Here is a 24,938-nt window from a genome sequence, read left to right as displayed (position 1 = left end):
CTTTGTTATATAATAAAAAGCTTTTAAAACGCTGACTGTGCAACTTACACTAAAAGTGTTTGATTTTCCTTTTCTTTTTTGTATTTCTGTCCCTGAAAATCTCGCAACTCTTTTGGAAGGTGCTGTAGAAAAAACTTACTTACTTGGATAAAGAGAGAAAATTCAGCTTATGTTAGTGTTAATTAAGTGCAGTTTCATGTCAGTGTGAATATTACATAGCTTGTCGCTCCAGAGGGAAAAGTTTAGAATAGAGTAAAGAAGTATGTCACGGATTGTTTCTAAGTCTTAAACTGCTGCCTCGTCGACATACCAGCATTGACAGTGAATTATATTCTTTTTGTCACCTTGATGACAAACTTGTAAAATACAAATATAGACGTTTCTCACAGGCCGTTAAGAGTCAGTTACTGACCGTCACTGAAGAGTGTCCCATGACGTCACACACAAGATTACAAGCATGGACAACGGTTGTTTTGTGAAACTCAAAAAGAAGAACTGTGAGTCACCGTAACTGTCACCACACAGTTTTTCAGACAGCAAAACCACTTGAACAACAGTTTCTGTCAAATCTGATGTACATTACCTCCCATGAACCTCCCATTACTGTCTGATTTCATCACATTTTCCCACGTTAAGGATTTGGTAACCTGGACAGGGACCTGCACATGTTGTCTGCACAGATCCACCAACATCCTCTATATCAACTCTGTACTGTCTTTTGATGAATAGCGCCTCCCTGTGGTGAAAAGGACACAATGCCCCTGCAGGAAAAAAATCCACTAAGAAGCAATAAATGTGTTTTCAAAGCAGAGGTCTTGAACGTTTTTCAGGCCAAGGACCCCTTAATTGAGACAGGGCAGAGACCCCCTTCTACATATATTCTATAAACTTGTGATGCATATTAAACTGGGCCTAAAGCAACATATAAACATTGTTACATTACCCTGTTGTTGTGCATACAAGAATTAAATAATAATTATATTCATGTTTTAATTATAAACATGCATGTGGAATTCACCTTTATTAATAATACAATATGTTGGATTCCGATTCAGGTTAATGTGTATTTTCAGACATATTAAAAAGTAACTAATGCTGTCAAATAAATGTAGGCTAATGGATTAAAAAGTACAATATTGGCTGACAAAATGCTGTACAGTAGTATAATGTAGTAGTACAGGTAGAATAAAATGGAAATACTCCATTTACAGTACAAATACCTCAAATGTGTTACAGTAGTTAAATCCCACTGTATGTCACTAAACCTTTGCTGAATGATGGTCTTTACTTGATATACACAGCCTGCAGTATACATACACTTTAAATCAATTATGGCATCAGGTTTTTAGTAGCAAGCTGAGATGCTGCCCGAGAAAATAAAACGTCCCAAAGCGCATGCGTGAGGCGAACATCTGAATCATCTTCAATAAACGATCTTTGTCTCGATCTCTGCTCCTGATCGATATCTCACCTGTCAAAAACACCGAAATAAAACGTACTCATTATGTAAGTTTGATGCTAACCAACACAGTCTGATTTTTCGGGTTTTATTCGTTTATTTGTGGCGTTGAAACTTTGTTGTAGCAGGATATTTAATGACTTTTAAGGCTGTAGAACATATTTTTTGCTAGCTAAACAAAGTTGTAACTTTGCATACGTTAGTTTACTTGTTAGAGATAGCTAACCCAGCTAGCTAACATCACCATGTAAGATGTATTTTGTAATAGACAGTGGGGGAAAATTACAAAGTACATTTACTCGAGTACTGTATTTAAACTCTGTTTTGAGTGGATATTTCTATTTTCTGCTTCTGGGGAATTATGTACTCTTGACTACTAACGTTATATTAATTTAATACCTTTAGTAACCAGTTACTTTGCAAATTCAGAGTAATAATACACAATATAATAAACTATTATTTATTATTATCAGTTAAGATGAGACTTTATTGATCCTGGGGAGACATTCACAAGCGATCAATAATTACAATCCAGTAATATATTATAATTTTGGGCCTTTCTATATAATTAATACTTTTACTTTTGGTACTATTTTGACTGTAATACCTTTGTAGACTGTGGTATTGCTACTTTTAACGTTACTTCATTAAAAGATCTGTGTACTTTTTCCTACTTTATTATGATAGACACACTTATTTTAGGTTTGTAGTTACAGTAACCTGTTTAGGGTGACATTAGACACACAATTAGGCTGTTTTAGCGTGTTAAAACAGACCACAGTAATCATCAAATTGTTTTCCTAAAAATATGCATATTTATGTTTGTATTACTCTTTTTACAATGTTTACAGGTCTGAAAACGACAGCAGTTTTCCTGCTCAGATTTTCTCTGCCAACAGATATAAAGCTCTTGACTATGTCTTTGAGGTGAGTTTGTGGCTTGTTAATTTTACCTCTGAATATCATCATTACACTTTAATGCTTTGCTGTCCTGCCTCCCTCTTTCATGTCTCTTTTTGTCTTTATTGCAGACCACCACCAGTCTGAAAGTAAGGATGAGCTTGCTGGCACTGCCAACACCGTACTTCACTGGTACCAGTGACCTGTACCCCCACAATGGCAAGCTGCCTGAGGTCACCTACAGGGCACCGTGGATCAGAGGTATACAACTGAGCTCATATAACCACTATGTTGGGTGACATGGGCCCTGGTTTTGGCATGTTTTATGTGTCATGATGACTTTTTAGATTTAATTTAACACAATATATAGTCTATTGTGTACTAACATCATTTTGGAGAAAAGTAAATTTACTTTAAACTCCCCTTTAAATATATACACTATGGATTAAGGTTTTAAGCCAATAATATGACTTAAGTTTGTTTTGTCTGAATGTTAAAGGGAATATTACAGTTAGGTAACACAACTCCTTCACCTTCTTTATCTGCTAAGTAAGTAAAAGTCATCGTTTCAACTCTACTGATGAGTCTTCCTGCTCAGATTTGTACATATAAAAGCATTAACATTATCCCTAATGTTGGCAAACCCAAACCCAACCATAGCCCTAAGCATAACATTTATTACTGATAACATAAAGTGTTTAATTAATGGGACTATAGTTTAGTGCAGTACATAACCTGCGAGGAAGCACTGCTTCCAAAAAAGTTTCCCAAAGTTTCTTAACATCTTCCCATCAGGTTGTAGTTTCTCCAAAGTTTGGCTAGAGTTTCTTTTCATTTTTTCTACAAAATTAGCCATCAGCCTTTGACTCATATTGCCTTGCAAGGCAGTCTATGTTAAAGTTTCATGTGACATGTCTGCTCTTCTTCTTGCATGTTGCTCCTGCCAACACCAGTTTCACATAGGACATAGCTGTTTGAGTGTATTGTAACTACATCTTATTGATATATTAGTGAATCTTTTTGTCCTCATCTGACATTCCAGTATCAGAATAAACAGATAGCTAACTATCACTAAACAGCTAAGGCTGGAATGGTTTTTTCACACTTAACTAAATTTCTTCTGGTCCATTTAAACAAACTGTATAACTGAAACAGAGGAGAAAAGGTGGTACATACTGGTAAATACATGCATTTTTTATGTTTTTGCAGTGTTACTTTTATACATTTTTACCTTGATAACTTGAAGGCGTAGGTAAATCTGTAGTTGAACTGCATGTTTGTTACAGCCACAATGCAATTAAAATAGTGTCTTTATTTAGATATAGAGGCCACAACAGAGGGTCCAACACAAGGGGTTTGTTTCTATATTGACTTCTTTTGCACTCGTTATAGGAAAGGTGATCTCCACCTGCAAACTATTTGTCAGTGGTTCTGTGCTCGATGATCTGCGAGAAAAAAAGAAACCGGTTAATTCACCAGAAAGGTCATTTTACACTTGTTATGTTTTATTGTTTGGGTCATAATTTCAGTATTTATTTGTGTTATGTTTTTCAGAAATAAATCTTTTATATTCCAGATTTAATATGACTCTGAGTGAGGTGAAAGGGGATGTAGAGGTGATACCAAGCTCTAATCCTGACTCACTGAAGGATCTAGACCAGGATGAGTATTTTTGCCTTTTAAAAGAGTCACAGATCAATGAGCCATGTCAGGAATCCTTTTTCAAGTTGACAACTGACCAGATGAAACCTGGAAATAAGAACAAAGGTAACTCAAACTTCCCATCAGCCGTATCTGTGTCAGTCAGCATTCCCTGTTTTTGACTGTGACACTTAGAGAACCACTTACAAATAATGATTCCTTCTGTCAAAGATCTCCTCCTGCCTGAAGAGCTTGTGGTTGTTGACTACCTGCCACAATTTAAGAGACATTTACCCACGCTGAAAGCCAAACTGTCCAGGCTGAAGACCCTTCCTGTGGCCGACCCTCTGCTGAGCTCAACAGGAGATACCGCTGTGGACGCCATGTTCAGGTGTGTATGTTCCTCCTGAAGTGCATTTCATAATTATGTGATTCAAAGTGATTGTTGCGTCCTAGAAATGATTGACAAGTAAGTTACTTTACTGGCCTGTTCATTTCCTGATCTGTGTTATGTAAAAACCTGTTTCAGGCACTGTGCCTCTTACAAAAAACCTCCTGATGTGGAAGCCAGTGACATTCATATGTGTGCAAACATTCATGAGGAGTTTGGTAAAGAGTCACTGATGAAGGAAGAGGTAACTAAAAATGTTAAATGCCGAATGATGTGCTTATGTATGAAATTACTTTAACATTGATCATTTTCTTCTCTGCAGTCATTGCTGTTGCCGGCTTTAGTGGACACAATGAATTTGAGCCAAGATAACCGGACTGATTTTCCAAGCATTTGTGGTTGTGTAAATGTTGCTCCTGAACAGCTGGATGAGCAACCTCCAGTCCTGGATTTGCTTCATAATGGTGAAGACAAGATAAGATTTTTAGATCAAATAAAGATGCACAGTAGCACAGTAGTCCAATTTCTCTCAGCTTCCTTTTCAGATGTACCAGTGTCAGTGGACATTTTCCAGTATGAAGCACTAGAGGACACCAGCAAGACAAATGGAGGCCTGATAGAGTCAGAGCTGGCAGGTAACAGTTACAGAGCAAACACAAAGAGTGACTTGTTAGTTGATCATGTTTGGACAAAAATCTTTTCTATAGTCACTGATTTACCTAAATTTACCACTTTGTACCCACAATTCCCTCTAAGGACGTGTGAAGCTTCCGACCGAAATGGAACTGGATGTGACGTTGATGTCGAATCCCAAAACCAGTGAAACCCAAATCTGTCTGTCCACGTGTAAACTCCAGAAGGAAGAGTTGTCACTGCTCAGCAGACGGTGAGTGGTGATACCAGACCGAACTGTTAATACAGCTGTTAACCTGATGAGGTACAGTTTATTTTCACAGTTACTGAACATAAGTTGTTAATATTAAGTTAATAAAAGAACCCACTGAAATTGCTTTGTGAGTTAAATAAGTGAAAGGCGTTGTATTACTATTTTTTATCAAACAAAATCAGTCACCACACCAAATTTAAATGTCAGATTCTCTGTTTTAATGTTACTGTTCTGCCATGTGAGTAAGCTCCTGTAGCATTAATGATTGTCATGTAGGTCTTTGGTGTCAGCAAGAGCTCAGAAGGAGATGGAGGTGGCCCTTTGGAAGGCAGAGAAGCATCCAACCTTTGTGGTGGGCTTTCTGTTAGCAGGTAATTACAGGGTTTAGTTTTACAGTTCTGCAATTAAAGGCGCATTCCACCTATTCATCATGAGTGAGGGGTGTACAATACCAAAACTCCAATGCTCCTCTTGTAAAGCACACAGTTTTAAACAAATAAATACTTGAATGAACAAACAAATAAGGTGCAATTTCTCTCCCTTTAAAAACATAAAAGATCTCCTTATCTTCGCAAAGGTTGAGTATCAATGTTTTTTAAGAGCAATCCTAGTCAAATCAGATCGGATTTCTCTAAATTGGCTAAAGTATGTTTTGTTTGTAATAAACAAAAGACAGATATTTTATTATCTGTGTTGCTTAGTTTACTGTAGAGAATATCCAAAACCTCTAACCAGAAAGACATTAATATAATAATATATATATCAGGGCTCCAGACTAACTTTTTGCATTGGTTGCACTGGTGCGCCTAACTTTTTTTTTTTTTTTTTTAGGTGCACCAGCACAAAATGTAGGTGCACCCAAATCTTTCATTGCGTCACCTTTAACGCCATAAGGTCACCTTTTTATCGCTCTCCATAACTTTGATATAATGTGAATGATTTTTAAACAAGAATAAGGTGTAGAGAAATGTTTGTCTTTATTTGAAGCACAAGTATATATAAAAAGAAAAATAAAGTGTTTAAAGTGCTTCACTGAGCAGAAATTGAAACTAAATTTCAAACTAAAACACCAAGCAAAATAAAACATTTCCAAATAAAAGTTGGATACGAAACGTTGTTGACCCGCTCACGAATGCACTATTTCCGGCCATATTCGGACCGCAGTCCTGACAGTACACGCAGTGCATTGCGTTACGTCCTTTGTTGTACCTCAGCCAGGGAAATTGTTTCAGCCAGTCCTGTCTGAAGGAATATATTTTGACCTTTTTAATTTGGGTCTCGGAGCCGGGCTCTATCCCAGACTCGGTTGTCTCCTCCTCTGGTTCCACCGGGGCTTGGCAATTTTTAAACACACACAATTTAGTGCGGTGAACAGGACCACAGCCAATCAGAGGCAAAGACCCGTCCAAGCTCTGTCTCTTATTGGTTTAGAACACGATATGATCCTAGTACCATGAGTGCGTGAGTTCGGTCACAGGAGAACACATAGAGATGATATGCTTGCGAAATGCGACCTAGAAAAATTATAAGTCGCACTCTTAAAAATTTTGGTCGCACTCTAGAGCCCTGTTAAAATTGGGCAGTCCCATAGACCAGTGGTTCTCAACCTTTTTGTTGTGGAAGACCCCCAAAATGATACACATCAGGCTGTATTTGATAAGCTTTAATCTACACTGTGGTTATTTTTTGTCAATAAAAATATTTGTATGCACTTTGTGGACCACATTTATTTTTACTGTAGCACAATAATGTCTGAATTTACTGCAGCACTATAGCACTTCTGCACGAGAGTATTACAGGTTTAATAAACAACACAGAGACATAAGATTAAAATAGTTTGTATTTTTTTGTAGTGTTGTTGGTCTCAGTCTTGAAGGGCTGCTGTAAGTTTTGCAAACCAACAGATGTCATAGTGCTTCCTGAGCTTAAAGCTCCAAAGCTTCGTAAGGCTTCATCCACCCGTCACTACTTGCCATTGAAAACAGATGTACCATGTCTTCTGTGGCTCTGGGTGGAGCTTTTCCAAAAGTCTCTAATTGGTCTTGGAGACTCTTCTGCTTCACAAACCATGGTTAGGAGTTTGAATGACATGGGCATTTACCAGGCAGGAAGGATCTAAAACATGTTTTTGGATCTCTGCTTCTACTGCCTCTTTATTAATTACTTTAGACATAGATACGCACATGCATGTTTATTAGCTCATTGTTCAGGATAATCCTTGGTAGTTTGCTTCAGCATTTTTTCACTATTTGCTGGTGCATTATTTATAACATCAGCAAACATTATTTGAAGCACTTTTTTGTAAATGTTGACAAATACTGCATGAAATACTGTTAAGAAATACTTCTACTACTTCTAATCTGCAGTTTTTTCTTGCAGAGCCTCAAATGTGTGAAACAGCTGGTAGCTTCCAGCCGATGTCTGAAGCCTTGAAAGTCATAAAGTTGGAGAAACAAAGCTTTGTTAGTGTTGGTGACAAACTTCAGTCTCACATGGGAACAGGAGCCCTGCAGGTGTCTTTGTGCAGCAACCGCGAGTTCACAGAGAGCATGAAGTCGGAGTTTCCTTCCACCAAGCAGGAAAAGACAGAAGACTTCAAAAAACTGTCACCTGAACATGTTGAGTGTGAGTGTGTTTCTTTTTTTCATTGAATCAGTTTTGTCAGAGGACAGAAGTAAATGTGGTTTATTAGAGAGTTAATTGGCAACACATTTTAAGAAAACATAAATAATATCTGCACTTATATTTATTTTTATAGTAAGGAGAGCTGAAACAGTTTATAAATGAATTACTTATTTAATGGACAAAAGAATTCATTGACAAATTTAATAATCAGTTAATTGGTCAGGTAATTTTATAAGCAGACATGCCAGAAATATACAGGTTACAGCTTTTATTTTAGTATTTTTTCGTTATATAGGAGAGTAAACTGAGTATGTTTGGGTTTTGGGGTGATGGTCGGATAAAACAAACTTTAATACATAAACAGTATGGCTTTAGGCAATTGGATGCACTATTTTCTGACATTTTAGAGCCTCAACAATAAGTTGATTAATCAACAGCCCAAATAGCTTATTGCTTTGTATGTTTTGCTTCAAACCAGTCTTACTGTTTTAGAGAGTGTTGCAGCAGATTTATGACACACATTTGTGTTTTTTTCCTCATACTTTCTGGTCTCAGTCACAGTCAGATCCATCCTGATGAATCCTACAAACAAAACTCAGTCACCTGACCTGAAGAAATCTAAAGCTATTGCTTTGCATGCTGAAGCTACTGAAGATGACGGTCTTCTTCAAAGAGAAACAGTTGTTGATGTGAATACCTTCCTGATGCACACTGTCAGTACAAACAATAAGGAAGTAAAACCTGCTGCTACCATTAAAGAGGAATATCCAGACAAGAGCAGGACAGAAGTTGCAGCCACATTTTCTGTTTGTAAGGACGACATCAACACAGGTAGAGACGAGTGTAAGACAGAGCAGAGTACCCACACTCCTGAGCAGGCTGCGTCCTCCAGACTGAATATTAGAGACAATCACAGCAGTCTGCTGAATACGAGACGTCCACCAGAGAAGGACCTGGACCCTCTGTCCACCTTCATTATACTGAGATCTCAGCAGAGAGCTCCAGCTACTGGAACACCTCAGAGCTCAGCCAGCACTCAGCCAGGTAGACTGTGAAATGACTTAATAAAGCTGTTCACCTTATTAAGCCTGAAGATGATTTTCATCAGCTTATATAACAGATAACAGATTTTTTTTTTGTATGCATGTCACGTATTAGTAAAACTGATCTTCAGCTTGAGCCTACAATGTTAATAAACAGGAATGCTACTGACTATGTAGGATTTGATTGTTTGTTAACTTTGGTGCCGCCTAGTGGTCATATTAAGAAGAGGAATCATGAAAATGATTAATAACACAGATTAAATGATTAATCAATTAAACTGTTAGTTGATTTCTAAAATTAAAATTAATAAGCAAGTATTTTGGTGATCAATTTATAGTTATATTTAAGTAAAAATGTTTTTTCATGTTAATATTTTGTTTTTGGTTCTAGTAGTAAAACTGTTTGGGTTTTGGACTGTTTTGGGTTTCAGGAGCTTACTTACATTTGAAGCCCAAAGATAAATAGATAAATTGAGAAAATGTTCTGAAGATTAATCAATAATGTCAGTAATTACTCAAGATACTTCACTTTGATACCTAACTTACATCACTGTACTCGTGGTCTAATGACTTGTTCATGTCACACACTAATGTCATCTCATCCTCTTTGTATCAGCGCCACAGGTGGACCAACAAACACCACCTGAGCTGCAGCCGCCTCCAGAGCAGGTGCAAAGATCAGACAGGAGGCCAGCATACAGTGTGTGCAGTGTGTCAGGAAATGTTACCGGAGAGCAGAAAGAAGCTTTTCAGTCAACGGGCCAACTCATCATTCATCCTTTCAGTCAGTCAATTCCCCAGGAAAGACAGGACAGCAGAGTAGTAAAAGTCAGAGCTACTGGTACGACACTTTCACAACACCTTCAGTTCAAATATACCAAAAACATGTGACTTAAGTTGTTCTTGTTGGAGAAAAGATGTTTCAGAAAATGTTTTTTTGTGTGTGTGCTGCCTTACAGACAGCCAGCAGCGTGCCTACTGTGAGCTGCTGGCCTTCGCTCAGCCTTGTTTGAGCTCTGTCCGACAGCTGGGGCTCAACTTCCCAGTGTGGGGAGACTTCAGCTGCCTGACCCCAGACCAAACACACTTCCTCCTCAAGCAGCAGGAGAAGGCGCTCTGCAGGACACATGCACAGAGCACAGGGCTGGTCAAAGGTATAAAATGTAATTTTATAATGCAGAAACACATTTGTATAACCTTATTTCTTATATTGTAGTACTGAGATATTAATTCAGTAAATCTACGTTTAGAAATGTGTAAAATCCCACTGTTGTGCTGTATGCAGATCAGGAACGGCTTTTCAACCAGGCGGCTCTGATTCATATGCTGGTGACATTCAAGGAGCTGCTTCTGAAGTGTGGCCTCGGTACTGCATTAGGTCAGTCAACTTTACTATTACTGCTCACTGTTAAATTAACTATTATTACTTAATACAAAAAAAACACCCTTAGTTATCATCTAGCTTACCATTCAAATCTCTTAAAACTCTCTTAAAATATTTCATGTAAATAAACCAAAACTGTTTCGACAGAAACGTGATTTTGGAAGATGAAGACCCCATAAGACCCTGAAAACCTATATTCTCATATGAATGGGACTATAGGTTTTCAGGGCCTTTTAACTTCAGCTTTGAAGTAATGTTTTTGTGATCCATCAGTATGCGTTTTCCAACCCCTGACATATACCACATTGTGACATTTACTGCCTTACCTTATTTACTAAAGAGTACCTGACCAAGGCATCTGAGGCGTGTGCAGAGCAGAGTCTAAGGCAGCTAGTGAAGAGGCTGCAGATCATCCTGTACCTCAGGGACAAGAACCAGGAGTCCAACCTCAAACTGCTGGAGCTGCAGCAGCTGCTGGCTGCATGGCTGCGCAGCAGAAAAGGACAGAACACAATGGAGAAAGTCAGTGTACACATTGAGAGAAAACTGTTGTTTTTTGGTTTGCATTAATTGTCACATTTTGGGTTTTAAAATGTGGAAATATTGAACTACAGTATGATAGCAAGTGCGATACACTGTTCTACAAATTATTAATGATAATGATCATACTTCAGTGTTTATTTGTGAAATGTGCAATGATCCTGGTTGATTTGTCTTTCTGTAGATTCTTGTCATAATATCAGCTGATTCTGATGACAGCAAATCCATAATCATAAACAGCTTGAGCCAAGTGACTGGTGAGCATCCCTTGATCTCTTTCAGTCATTTCACTATCAACAGCACTGCTAATTAACTAAACACAACTGTGGAAACAAGCTAAATACAAACAGGTTAATTAAAAAGTGACTTTTCATTTGCAATTTTGGGACACAAACTCAACAATCACAAGCCAAAGCAAAAGTAATATTCCTTGTAACAATAATACAAACACATGATCGTGAATGTGTCATACAGTTTAAGTATTTTTATGTTTTTGTTGTCTCAGGTGATGCTGTAACTGCAGTTTGTCCAGATGAGGACAAGATAAAATTGAATGGTGCCAGTGTGGTCAGCAGGTAAAAATGTACAGTTGTTAATCAGTGTTTTTGTTTTCATCGCATAATTTACACATATATTGCAGCATATTCCTCATAAATCACATCCAGATTTGTTGGTGGTTATTTCATAGCTTGACTTCAATAAAAATACATACAGATAAATACACATATATACATATATATAAAAAGCAAAAATTAGACATTTCTTTTGCCCCTGGGCTTTCATTAGGCAGTATCCACACACTGTAGGAGTGCAAGAGTGCTTTGGCGTACTGAAGTGAACGATAATTGTTTTGCTGTTTTAAAGGAAATATTTCACGCTGCTATGTGCTATGTCGAACAATCTGTTGTTTTCACACTCCCATCCTGTTCCACCAGCGTGTGCGGCAGTGTGTGTGTGGTGGTATGTGAGCAGCATATGGGCCCAGACTTCCCCTGGGACTGTTTCTCTTTGGTGGTGGAGTACGACCATCCAGGCCAGTCACCATGGGCCACAGTCTGCAGAGAGAGGAGCATTGGTCACGTCACCCTTAACACGATCATCTCCAACACTGGTCAGCTGCCAACAAATAGATCCTATTCACACTATTTTACATTGATGTGTAATATCTTTTTTTTTTCTAAATGTTTTGTTTTTCCAAAAGAGAAGGAAAATGCTTCATGGGACCTGGAGGACAATGTGCCTTATGTTCTTGTTACCGAGGGGCTTCTCAACTGTCCACTGCTGCTCCAGACACTCGAGTCAGGGTACATTTTCACACTCATCTAGTTAAGTCTGATTAAATCATAGCCAGCTAGTAAGAAATCCAGGAAAACACCTGGATTTCAATTGCATTTCCTTATTTAGACAATCGCTATATGGGGTGATCACAAGCTTGCATCATGATCTGTATTTAATATCATCTACTGGGACAACCTGCTCTAAATATGTTAACCCATTAAATAACAGTACGAATGAAAGCAAGATTGTCATGTTATTGGACCTTTTTGTAGGGGAAACCATTTAAGATTTGACCAAACATACTGATATAGAAAAAATTGGGTTGTCTGATCTGTAGATCTTCACTGTATCATCCAGCTCTGATGTACAGTAAATGTTTAGATTGTCACTGAAAACATTTTTCTTTTGTTTTCAAAAAGCCATTCATTTTGATACTAAAAAAGTTAAATATTCATCATGCATATCTCCTTAAGGTTCTATAGTTTTTTTCTTGGCTTCCTCTTGGCTGCATCTGCCTGGTTCTCAGTGGTTATTAAAGATGACACTAACAGCTGTTTTCAGTATTGTCATTCATTTTTCGACTAATCATTTAAGTCTTTAAAATACAGGAAAATAGTGAACAAATGTCCATGTAATGTCTTCAGATGTCATGCTTTTAGAAAACTTTACTGAAGGGTTAAGGCACAATAGCAGTCTTTCAATCTTATCCATCTGTCTGTCACAGTGCGGCAGGGCGGGCTCAATTAACCACATGAGTGTTAATGAGTGTCCTGCCAGACCCTTTTGTAGACTTCCAGATAGAATATTTCTTCAGAAGACATGTTAAGAATAAATCTCTTTTATCTATCTTCTTTTAAAAATGTGTTTCTACCATACCTGCCAATGATGAAAAGCTATCATTTAAATGCCATATGGTGAAAAGTTTCTGTATGTGTCTTATGTATGTGTGTTACACTACAGGTTTAATATAACTGTGTTAGAGAGGAGCCACTGTCCATCCTTGCAGATGCTCGGAGGCACCCATCACTACGGTGTGATCACAGTGGATGAAAGCATCGCTGTCATCATTCAGGTAACAGGCTTCAAAGGAAACACACAAATCCATGTTAATGCAGAATCTCTTCAGTGTTTTTATCTCCCTCTACTGAGATTCTTGGGTATTGTATGGAATTACTAATAAGTACTTAATTCAGTTTTTCCAACTCTGTGTGTGTGCGTGTGTCAGGAGGAGGATGAACTGTGTCAGGAGCGAGCCAGTGAGAGAGTAGTGATGAGGCTGACCGCTCTCTCTCTGCAGTACAATTGCTGTTGGCTCATCCTGCACTGCCCAGAGAGCCAGGGAGGAGGGTTAGTGTCCACACACACACACACACACACACACACACACACACACACACACACACACACACACACACACACACACACACACACACACACACACACACACACACACATATATTAAAACAGTATAAACACACATTTTGTAAACAAAGACTCACAATTGTTGATTCTGTCTGTGTAATGGCAGTTTTTCCAGTGAAGCTTTCAGAAACTTGGTGTTGGTGTATTCGTCTCTTGTGCTGTTCGGCATGAAGTCAGAGGATCTAGATGTCAAGGTAGAACACAACACATAGATTTATTTTACTTCCCTTAACTGCTTTTTCAGCTATATGAAAATTGAAATTACCCCATAAAAGGCAGAAAACACCACAAGTCAGACTCTGGTAAAAGTTCAATACACATCATTCTGTGTTTGTCAGGTGCTGATTGTGTCTGAGGTGATGGAAATAGCCAAATGGATCAGTCAGATCTGCTTCCACAGCCTGATGGTCACTGACAGGGACCCTCCCCACTACCTGGACAGAGACTGGCTGACCGTGATTCCCTCAGAGGTGATTTATCTATAGGAGGCTACACAGACTGGTCTAGTATTTGATTAAGAAGGGGTTAACAACTTTATTCATATTATTACAAAAATACCTCCAACTTAACAACAATGTAGATTGCTTTGATTTTTACCCCCCAATCAAACTGTATGTGTTAACATTTTTTCTTTCCCTCCAGAATGAAAAGTGTCTATTGCAGTTCCCATGCATCAACCCTCTGGTTAGTCAGCTAATGCTGAGGAGAGCACCATCCCTCCAGTGGCTCATGGGGGCCTCCCTGTCTCAGCTGAAGGAGCTGCTCCCTGAGGTGCCACAGAAAGTACTCAAGGTGATCCAAGATATATCACTATGTTTAAACGCTATGCTTGTGCAGTAAACGCACTGCACATTGGGTTTTTCTGCCTCTCTAATATGTTTCATGTTAGGGGATCTTAGTATGGGGCCTGAAAGGTTAAGAGGTTGAGATCTGGGATCAATATACTGATATATATACAGCCACTGATTTTCAAACAAGTACATACTGTGAAAACAATGATGTATCTACACCTACAACTGTGGGTCACATGGTTATGTCGTAAATACAACGAATGAGGGTAGGCCATTGGTGGCTATTTCAGCTGGTTGAAGAAACGGTCAACCAATAAATCTTGTGGGCAGGAAAGAATGGAAGAATAGCTTCTTAGCTGCATCCATTCAAAATAGCAACAGGTGTGGAAGAGATCTACACCGCTGCACATGTTGTAAGTCAACTTTTAGAACTCTGCTGCTACTCAACCAATCACCACCACAATTTCCTTGTCAACTGAAAATGATGTTGGCTGCAGCCATGTCATTTCCTAATAACTGGTGAGGGCCAAACATTCCCTGTCAGAAATGGGCTAACATGAACCCAATGTCAGACTGACTAGATAGAGCCCAAAGTAACTTGCATTATTTGTCTAACCAACATTACAAAAGACTTAAAATAAGGAAAGTTGAATCTCACTTAATAGCCCCTCTTCTCTTCCTGGTTTTAGCTGTTCAGTGACACCACCTCCCTGTACACGCTGACCCCAGACCCAAACCAGCCAGAGTCTCAGACAAACCAAAAAAACAACCCGCCAAACAGCCCCTGGACCACCACTGCCGACCCCAAGGACATGAACCCTGACCCACAACCAGGACGCCCCATCGACCCCCACCCAGAACTATTCTGTAGTGACCACAAGTCCAGCTTCCTGTTTGGAGCAGATCACAGCTTCTGTGAACCAGACTCGATGGTGCAGGATGGCAATACGGATTTCAGAATCAACCTGAGTTTTTCCTCTGGCAGCCCAGATGTTCACCTCCAGAGGAGCTGGACCAGCAGTGATCCATGGAAAGAGGAGGATAGAGGCAGAGGGGAGTTTTCTGACTGGAGAGGCAGGGCTGGAGCATTGGGGGGTGTTGTTGAAAGAGTGAAACATGAGTGGACACAGAGGGCTCCAACAAAGCTGGACAGTCCTTTCAAGCTGGACTCCACGTTCAGTTACAGCCCCATCGTGCAGCAGCCAGCCAACAGTCAAACGTCCACGTACTCCGCAGCTCACAGTGACCCCCAGCGTCCACATCACAACCACATTTCCTACAGCCTGAGCCCTCCTACAGGGGTCATGCTGTGGGGTCTAGGACAAAGCAGCAACGACTGCTTCACCAGCACTGCAGAGACGGCGACAGTTTCACCTAACTATGGGTCCAAATGCTGGATCGGACAAGAGAGGAAGAGGAACGGCGAGGCTGCAGGTTTGGTTGGAACAGGTGAATGATAGTGGCTACTGGTGTGGTTTCCGTCCTTCCTCAAATTAATACATGAAATAAAACACATAAATTCCATATTTCCATCGTGCCACCAGCTGTTTGTCTTAATGTACCCAACTCCTAATATTCACATAGAAGTAGTGGGTGGAAAAATCCATTCATTTGCAATTTCCTTTTGCCAATTGCCAAGAAAATTGGTCAGAATTGGCTCTACAATTGGATGGAAACCTGGCTTATGTTTCTGACTCTTTTTGAAGCTCCCTTTAGCAGATTAAGATATTTCCTTGTGTTTGTTTTGCAGTGTTGACACCACTGAAGAAGGGAAGGTTAAGCTATGAGAAGGTGCCCGGCAGAAGTGATGGACAGACGAGGCTTAAATTATTTTAGGCATTTCCTGTGAGCTGTTTGTAAAGACTAGAGCGAGATCTATCCTTAAAGCGTTGTTACATTCAAGTTATTAATTGTATAATTCAAGTTTAGCTTCAGAGTTTTTATTCAGATGAAATAACTTGTTAAGTTTTCCTGGTTTGAGTGCAAGAAGGTTTCCATTGCAAGTTAAGTTTCCTGTTTTGGAAACAAAAATTCTACATTTTGTATGTTTATTCTATATTTAACAAGCAACAGTGCTTTAGTCTATTTGATTTTTAAACAACTTAAATTGCAGCAGAGAGAGAGAGATAACTAATTAATTCTAATTCAGTCTAATATAAAATACTGATAATTTAGTATTTTAATAGTATTTTGTTATTGTTATAGTATTTCGTATTGCTTGGTTTAAGACAAATTTATTCAAACAAAACATACAATTGTTTATTATTTTACGTATTATTTTATGCACTATGTAACTCCTGTTAAGCATTCAAAACTGGATGCTGGTGTATAAACAGATAATGAATGGCAATATGATACAGTTGTAAATAAGTTGTAATTGTTGACAATGCTGCACATTAATAAACACATATAAATTCACATATATGTGTACATTCTGCTTCTAAGTAATGTTACCAATTTATTCTTACAAAATAAGACTAAATATCAAGATTACAACTGTGTGCAGGTTTTGGTTTTGTTCCCCCCCCCATTCTGAGCATGCCCAGTAGTGAAAAACAAAGTGTGATTTATGGTTGGAGGAGTGGGATCGGGGGTCTTTCCCAACTAAACTGATAAAGCTTCTCATTTTAGCAGCTCCAATGGTGGGGCTATTTTTTTTCTTTTTTCATTTAGTGAAGCAATCCCCTTATCATCGTCTCTCAGCATGTGGAGAGAGTGCTTATCTTCACGAGCCAGCAGAGTGAAGCCAGCTCCCTCAGGAATGATCCCCAGACAAAGACGACCCCCGGGGACATCGACTCCAAGCCTCCCTGCCTCTGGACAGCCATATCCAGCACTGGCTAGCCACCATCAATAACCCGCCAGGTTTTTTTTTGTTTTTTTTAACATCTCTCTCTTTCTCTCTTTCTGTCTGTCTGTCTCTCAGGCCTCTGCCTTCTAACAGGCAGTGGACAAACAAAAGAGACACACTAAATGGTTTGTTTTTTTAATGGCACCGGAACAAAAGCTGTGGTGGCAGGATGGTCAAAGGATTCCCCATATGAAGGCTAGGTAAATAGCAGCGTAATGGTGCAGTAATTGCCCCTGACTATACTTTAGCCCTGGATTGAATGGGGCAGGAGAGATATTGTGGGAATTAACAGGCTGTTTAAAGCCATCCTTTAGATTTGGATCCTACTCCGACTGCAGCTGTAAAGGTCACACAGCTGTTATCTTTTATCACAGGCAGCAGTTAACAGTCACCTGTGTGTTTCCTCTTCGCTGCAAATAAATCCCAGAACTCCAGCAGAAGGGGGGTTTCCGGTGACTTAAGGTGCACATTTGTTTGCTTAAACCGCTGATTAAAAAAAATTACACATCCCTGAAGGAGTATTTTGACACAATAACCATCGCTGCAAGATGTTAATAAGATGAGGTAATGAGGAATAAGGCACTGTGCATAGTCATTAGTCAGTATTCAAGTCACATTGACTCCCCCCACCAAATCCTACAAGGCAGCAATTACTAGTCAGTATTAACCTAATAAGTAGTAATATGTGTTTTTATGTATCTTCCCGATATACAAAGTATGGACAGACCTATACTGTACCTATGTTACAGACTATGATTAAGAAAGTTTATTATTATTTATTTTTATTGTTAAAATTATTTTTTTATAACAATATCAAGTCAGGTATTACTGTTTGTTCTCACCATTTAATCTGCTAGTAAATTGTATGTTAATGAACTGTTACTTAATTTGCAAACAATGATTTCAAAGTAAGAGAGCAACTTAAGAGTGATCATTATAGTAAAAATTAAAACCATATTTACTTTCTTTATTTAAAAAGGTGCCAACTTTTGATAATTGGGCAGTTGATAATTATTTGTGAACCAATGATTGGTCTAAGAACATCTTGCACAAGTCTAGATCCAATGTGCTGCTGGTGCGGTAACCTGAACAGTAAATACAGGCGTAAGCTGGCAAGGGCCACCAGTGAGGCCAGTAAAGTAATCAGTTTACTGGCTTATTAAAGGTGTTTCTCTTTATTTTCTATTATGTTCAATGATTAATCTGACAATAATTTATTTTCTCGATTAATCATTTTGGCTATAAACTGAAAAACACCCAGTATAGTTTCCCACAGCTCAACGAGATTTGTTCAGATGGTTTATTTTAAGTTAAGCAAAACTCCAAAACCCAAAGATATTAAAAATCAGATAAACGCTTTTTATGGGAAATGCCATCAAATCAACAAACAAACTGAAAGATTATTGTCATTATGGATTAACCTTCTTAACTTAATTATGGATTCATCTTTTTTTTTAGTCATCAGTTTATTGGTTAAAAGTCAAAGCAAGCCTTCACAGCTCATAACCTGGAAGCAATTATTATTCTGCATTTATGCTTGAAAAATGACAAAAAAAATACTTGTTTATCAAAATAATTGCAGATTTTCTGTCTATTGACTAATTGATTATTCGACTACTTGTTGTAGTGCTAATAAAGCTGCAGCACCAACTCTGTGTGCAGGAATTTTCTACACATGTAAAAATGTATGAACTAATAAAACACGCAGTGTGTAAATACAATAATAAACACAACTAAGTCTGCAGTTTGTTATTTAAGCCCTTTGCTGCCAGACTGGACCTCATGGAACTCACCCTGTGTGCTTACATATCAAATGTTACACTTAATTCAACGCAATTAATTCCACAAGTGGCTTCAAATTGTAGCTTGTCGTGCTTATTTAGCCTTCAGCCGCAACCTGCCTTACAAATAAATTACAACAAATCAGGTATAATCTTCACCTGGCCTAGTCTGTGTGATGAACTGGCCAAAATGTCCTTCAGTGAGTGTGTCTGCAGACCTTCAAGCCTGCAGTGGAGGCTGGATGGAGCCAGAGAGCGGTGGCGCCTGGCCTGCAGGTGCAGGCTCTTGGACGTGCAGCAGGGCCCATGAATGGCCGATTCAGAAAACGGCCCCCATCGGGCCTGTTCTCCAGGCCCCGGGCTAATCCCAGCCCCTAATCGGATTATGTAAATTCCTACTCCACACAGAGACTTTTATGGAAGGCTGCGTCTTTGAAACAACACTTGAAGGGTGTAAAAAGAACAGTGACAATTGGTTAAACTAGACTTGTTTTTTTTATCTGAACGGAGGTTGAAAGTGGGAGGCAGAAAGAGGGGGGAGAGAGGAGTGAGGAGTGGTTGGAGAGAGGTGAGTCAAGACGTTGTGCTCTCCCTGTTTCCTCTATAATTTATGTGTGGCCCCTTGGAATGGCTCAACAAGATTACCATAGTCATAACAAAACCCATATTGTTCGACTGTCAATCTGGATATGGTATTTTTACCTTTTGTGGCCCAATCAGGCTGAATTCAATGGCAGAGCAGGCAGTGATATCAAGGTCTTTTCCACAGTGGAGGGGAAGGTGGGTTGTCCATGCCTAATGTCAGAGAAACAGAAAGGAACAAGTGTCCACAGCAGTAAGAGAAGGATCAGAGAGATGAACGTCTCAGTTTCCCTTCAATGGGAATTTATTTGTCACCTTTAGTGCAAACCTTCAAGGATTAAATGAGCAATGAATCATAAAAGCAGCACAAATAGTCACTTAAAAGGCTGTTCAGAGCTGCCAAAAAAAGCACCCAGAATCCCTTCAAATGTTGCACAGAAACACCTATGAAAATCATTTAAAGGGATGATTTATGGACAATATCATCATAAAGCCACCTGCATTGGTTCTAAATGATAGAAGAGAGGGGGGGCGGGGGGGAGGGGGGGTGTATTAAGACCAACCTCACACAATGCCAGGGGCTGTACGACAGCACACGTCACACAATAGGGTTCAACCTGCTATAAAATGTGGGATGCGAGCATGCAGCAGTCTTACCCCTACTCTCTCTCTCTCTCTCTGTTCCCCATCCCTCCCTCCCTTATACTCTCTCTCTCTTTCACTCTCTCCTTCCCTCTCGCTCAAAAGGATCTCTCTCAGCGAACATGAGAAGACATAACTGAGTGGACATTCACGCCGGACGCCTGGACAACTGATGCTCTGCAGAGGACCACTCTGAGATTTGCACATTTCTACACACATACAGGTGAGAAATGCGTTGTATGCTGAAGGATTGTGTTCCCCTTGAGGCCACATGTCTCCGCTTTGGTCAAGTAAATAATTAATCAGCGAGAGAATGTAATGCAAGAGGATACTGTGTACTCTTTTCTTGCAGCTATAGTGTAAGGGTACATAAATGATGTGCATTTATATCAGAGTCTGAATGAAGTGGAATTTCAAATTATCTGTTTATAATGATAATTTTAGATTTTTTGTTGTTGTGACAAAGCCTTTATTTAACCAGAAAGTCTCTTAAAAACAAATCTGGTAACACTGTAATGCAGCAAATTTGAATTTAATAGCACAATATAGCCATTTAATAAATGGTCTTTGATACATAATGTAGTTAACATGCATTGCAATTTTCAGTATTTGCCAACAGTTATAACCTCTCTTATGAAAACATGTTTTATATGATCACACCAGTGTTTTACTGTGTTAATTATCTGTTTATACACCAGCCTCCACTCAGGGGTACACACAGGAAGAGATGTTGACATATGAAATATCTGTTTACAGCTAGATTGTAGTGTATCATAAAACATGCGCAGCAGCACTGCAAATTCATTTCAATTAATTGTTTTGTCCATTTCAAGTTCCCAGTCTTCATGTCTTGTTTTGTCCAACCAAGAGTCAAAAACCTAAATATATATTCAGTTTATTATCACGAATGATAAAAACAAGCATAAAATCTTCATTACCAAAACAGTTGCTGATGAACTTTCTGTCAATAAACTAATCATTTAATCAACTAATGGTTGCAGCTCTGCTCAGCACCATGACCAGGAAGGTGTTCACGAACACGAGGGAGCGCTGGCGCCAGCACAACGTCAACACTGCCTTCGCCGAGCTCCGTAAGCTAATCCCCACCCATCCTCCGGAGAAGAAGCTGAGCAAGAACGAGATCCTGCGTCTGGCCATGCGCTACATCAACTTCCTGGTACAGCTGCTGGAGAGCCAGAGCGGTCAGCCGGCCAGCCACTCCCCCACCGCGCTGCTCACCTTCCTCAGAGGAAACATGGAGCAACTGCACTCCCCTCCACACCCCTGGGCCATGACCAGTGACACAGAAGTCCCGTCACCTGGATCCAGCTGCGACAGCTCAGAGGCCTGGTAGAAACACATCCACAAAATACAAAAAAAAAAAATAAACCTCTTGAGTGGACCCCTTATCCTGGGTTTAAAAACTGATTTTGTCCTTCCTCAAGACTCATTTTTGTCTCTGCATTTGTCACCTGTGTGTGACACGTGTTCAATGCAGAAGCTGCGATATGCGGCAGAACATGTCGGCACAGCCTCCGTGCTGATCAGTGTTGAAATATAATTTGCGGGTGAAATTAAATTTGTATTTTGCATGGATGTGTAAAACCTGGATGTACAATATTCCCATCATGTCTTCATGTTAATATTCCTTGTTGCCGGCCGCCTGGAACTAATTTAGTTTTGCAGTGAGAGGGTGTTTTTGCCGATGAGGAAAATGGAGGGGGATTAAGGAATTTCTCATTTCAAGCGATAGATTCAGCAAAGCATTTGAATAGATAATGGCTCAGCCAATTCTCCAGACTGCAATCGTCTCAAAATAGCCAAGGGCACTTTTTTTATCGACATGCTGTTTTTTTTTTTTCTCGAGAAGACTAAATCTGACCTTTACTTTTATTTATCAAGGTTATGTGACTTCAGAAGAATTTGTTTTGAGAAAGACTTTTCCTGTTTCTCGCCTCTTTTTAAACAACAATGTTCAGTATTTGTTGATTTCTGACTATTGAGGATTGGGCTGAGGAATTTTGGCAAAACTGACAATCCTCTTTCAGTAATTACGCGCTTCACCACACAAACATCTTCTTATTTGAATGTGTTTTCGTTTGAGTTTCTGTAAAATATGCATGTCATATAGCCAAAGATTATGAATTGATTGTCTGCTGTAAAGAGTGTGCTAATTATCTTCCGATACCTCTTTTGTAACTTATTTTGGTTTGCTTGTGAATATACAGTATGTTATTTATTTGAACTATTTATTTAATAAATGATTTGTTAATAAAAAACACTATCTGAATCTTTTTTTACAAAAATCATTTGTCGCTCTTAAACATTTTAGAATTTATGAGTTTAGAAAAAAAATAATAAGACAAACTGTGATAAAACAGCTCCAGGAAAGCAGAAAAAAATCAAATAACTTGGCATTTCGGTCGCAGTTTGACTGATACGCATCACCACATATTGTATAATTTCCTGTTAGCATTAAGCAGTTTAGTATGCTGATTTTTTTGTATACCAACTGCAAAAACAGTATGCTGAGATAATTTGCATGTGGAATTGGGCCACACTGTTAAGACTCCCCTGAAATGGTTTCACATTGCGTAAGACACAACTGATCTGAAGTTAAGAGTAGAGCTGCTGCCTCTTTGTCCGTGCTCAAGAAGCCCAGAAACATTTGTCTGCAGGTCCTGTGATGACCGTGTGGACACAAAGCTGACCTCTGCTCTCTGTCCACTGACCAGAGGCCTGAGAAAGAAGCGCTGAAAGTGACAGCTTAACTTGCGACCCTGGGGTCGGAGGTCATTCTGGAGTCAAAACACTGTCCAGTTGACCAGCGTGTAGATGTGGTTTTCTTAAGGAAAGTGTCACTTTGTTGCTGCAAATGGTAACTACTGAGTATAAAAGGCAGGAACTACATGAAACAGGCCAACAGAAATGACACAACCCACCAATTCATTCCTGTTTTCATTATTGAATAATCAATCTTTTTTTTCAATTAACTGATGAATTGTTTAGTCTATTAAATGACTATTAAATGTCAGAAAATAGTGTAAAATGCACATTTTAATCCCCCAGAATTCAAAGTGATGTCTTCAAATCACTTGCTTTGTAGGACTAACAGTCCAAAACTAAGTTTATAATAATAAAAAACTGAGAAAAACACAGCAAATCCTCACATGGATAAAGTTGCTACCATTAAATATTTGTTATTTAGGTTTAATAAATTACTTAATAAATAAATAGGCACTTAATCTGTTATCAAAATAGTTGCTGATTTATTTTCTGTCAATAGACAAATTGATCAATGGACTATTTGTTATAGCTCTAGCTCCAATATCAGTAGTTTTGTTTGCGCCAGACTCCATTTAAAACTGAGGTCAGACATTTACATGCCTAATCGCCTATTGTGACTGTAGAAAATGTGCCCCGTTTTCAGGCGAAGGGTTAGCAACTAACTAAGCTGAAGAGTAAACACTGAGTTGGTTTCAGGCGCTTTCACCCCGGTCGTTAAACTCTGCCTAATGCTGTGTAAACGGAGCAGAGGGCAGCTGGACACACTGACTGGAGGCCTGTGGGAACTGACAGGTGACTCTTTGTAATCATGCAAAAATACTTAATAAATCATATTGTACCGAGAGAGCGAAAACAACTGTACAGCAGCGGGGAAGTATTTACCTTTTGTTCAATTTCACAGTGAATTGAGCAATTTCATGGTGAACTGCAATAACACCAAATACAACTACTATGGTTATTATTGGCTGGATTAGCTGATAATATGAGATGTAATATAAAAAATCAAATAAAAAACTGGTCTGTGTATGTTGAATGTTTTGGTGGAATTCATTCATGTTCAATTATTCCATCCTCAGTTGAAACTGGATAGGAAGGCATGTGACAGCGTTTGCAAACATGCTGTCAAGGCTGTGAAATGCATTTTGCTGATACACCTTATTTACAGAAATCGCCCAATCACAGTGTGAGCATTACTCTGACCTCAACTTTTTAGCAGGATTATGAAACCCTGCGTTGAAAATAATAACAAATCTGTACGCTTCTCATTCCCTCCACCAAGTATATTTGCCTGATTGACTATTCTCTCCCAAGTATGTGGGTAATCGTCTATTGAGAGCACATTTCCTTATCAGCGTCTAGCACACTGTCTGAATCTGTTATCACAATGGGCCAGATCAGTGCAGGCAGCCCCTCGCTCTCCCGGCTGAGGCGCCCATAAAAAAGAATTTCTGGAGTTGGGTGCCAACCGATAGGCCCTGAGCTCTTTATCCCCTTAAAGCCAATTCACACTCTGCATGTTTAAATATCTCAGCTCAACCCCTGCCCTCCCACTCCCGTCATGCACTCGAACACCCCTCCTCCTTCGCTTTTCCTCCCTGCCTCCTCCCCCGCTCTCTCTCACCCCTCCACGGCTGCAAGTGCGAGCGTGGACTGCCGTCGTGGCCGACCTGCGGCTCGGATGGGTGGGTGGGATGCAGGTGCAGGCTGGTTGGAGGGTGGGCGAGGAGGGGAGTCATCCATTGTTGGGCTGGACAGCACCCTCTCTCCTCTGGAGGACCCTCTGATGGGGGAGCCCACTGACAATCACGCATCCTAATCTGATTATGCAAATATCTACTTCAAAAAGCAATGCGCTGTAACCCTTACCCTGTGGTGGAAAGACAGAGCGAGGAAGACGGAAGAAAGGAGAATCAGCAGGAATGTAGAGAGAGGGAA

General features: G+C 39.4%; 2 protein-coding genes across 4 annotated transcripts; both read left to right on the top strand.

Annotated features, from left to right (window-relative positions):
* Window positions 1-457: 457 nt before the first annotated feature.
* On the top strand, window positions 458-16,472 carry LOC127376155 (protein shortage in chiasmata 1 ortholog). The gene is made up of 27 exons (XM_051422797.1): window positions 458-507; window positions 2,311-2,386; window positions 2,491-2,620; window positions 3,752-3,842; window positions 3,936-4,126; window positions 4,232-4,391; window positions 4,530-4,635; window positions 4,714-4,855; window positions 4,937-5,026; window positions 5,148-5,277; window positions 5,554-5,648; window positions 7,657-7,902; window positions 8,458-8,946; window positions 9,905-10,099; window positions 10,231-10,323; window positions 10,670-10,851; window positions 11,054-11,126; window positions 11,375-11,444; window positions 11,805-11,980; window positions 12,071-12,173; window positions 13,108-13,219; window positions 13,373-13,494; window positions 13,676-13,763; window positions 13,908-14,039; window positions 14,212-14,361; window positions 15,050-15,809; window positions 16,111-16,472. Exons 1-27 carry the CDS (start codon window positions 458-460, stop codon window positions 16,194-16,196), a joined length of 4,338 nt encoding a protein of 1,445 aa, XP_051278757.1. The 3' UTR covers window positions 16,197-16,472.
* A 489-nt stretch (window positions 16,473-16,961) lies between these two features.
* On the top strand, window positions 16,962-22,047 carry tal2 (T-cell acute lymphocytic leukemia 2). Of its 3 annotated transcripts, none has more exons than XM_051423382.1 (3): window positions 16,962-17,225; window positions 20,322-20,439; window positions 21,218-22,047. In XM_051423382.1, the coding sequence occupies exon 3, from the start codon at window positions 21,232-21,234 to the stop codon at window positions 21,568-21,570; it is 339 nt and encodes a 112-aa protein (XP_051279342.1). In that variant the 5' UTR covers window positions 16,962-17,225; window positions 20,322-20,439; window positions 21,218-21,231; the 3' UTR covers window positions 21,571-22,047. The 3 variants fall into 3 exon arrangements, with proteins under 3 accessions (XP_051279342.1, XP_051279341.1, XP_051279340.1); XM_051423381.1 differs by lacking the exon at window positions 16,962-17,225 and adding an exon at window positions 17,261-17,411; XM_051423380.1 differs by lacking the exon at window positions 16,962-17,225 and having other exon boundaries at window positions 20,214-20,439.
* Window positions 22,048-24,938: the final 2,891 nt, after the last annotated feature.

The sequence above is a fragment of the Dicentrarchus labrax genome, unplaced genomic scaffold (genome assembly GCF_905237075.1).
Source record: "Dicentrarchus labrax unplaced genomic scaffold, dlabrax2021, whole genome shotgun sequence".
NCBI lineage: Eukaryota > Metazoa > Chordata > Actinopteri > Moronidae > Dicentrarchus > Dicentrarchus labrax.
Note: the sequence above shows the minus strand (reverse complement) of the source record. Positions and strands in the feature narration are given on the sequence as shown.

Coding starts and splice junctions, on each gene's coding strand:
- LOC127376155 (XM_051422797.1), top strand. CDS start 458: ATGGACAACGGTTGTTTTGTGAAACTCAAAAAGAAGAACTGTGAGTCA. Junction 2,387..2,490: donor CTCTTGACTATGTCTTTGAG/GTGAGTTTGTGG, acceptor TCTTTATTGCAG/ACCACCACCAGTCTGAAAGT. Junction 11,981..12,070: donor CACGATCATCTCCAACACTG/GTCAGCTGCCAA, acceptor TTTTTCCAAAAG/AGAAGGAAAATGCTTCATGG.
- tal2 (XM_051423382.1), top strand. CDS start 21,232: ATGACCAGGAAGGTGTTCACGAACACGAGGGAGCGCTGGCGCCAGCAC.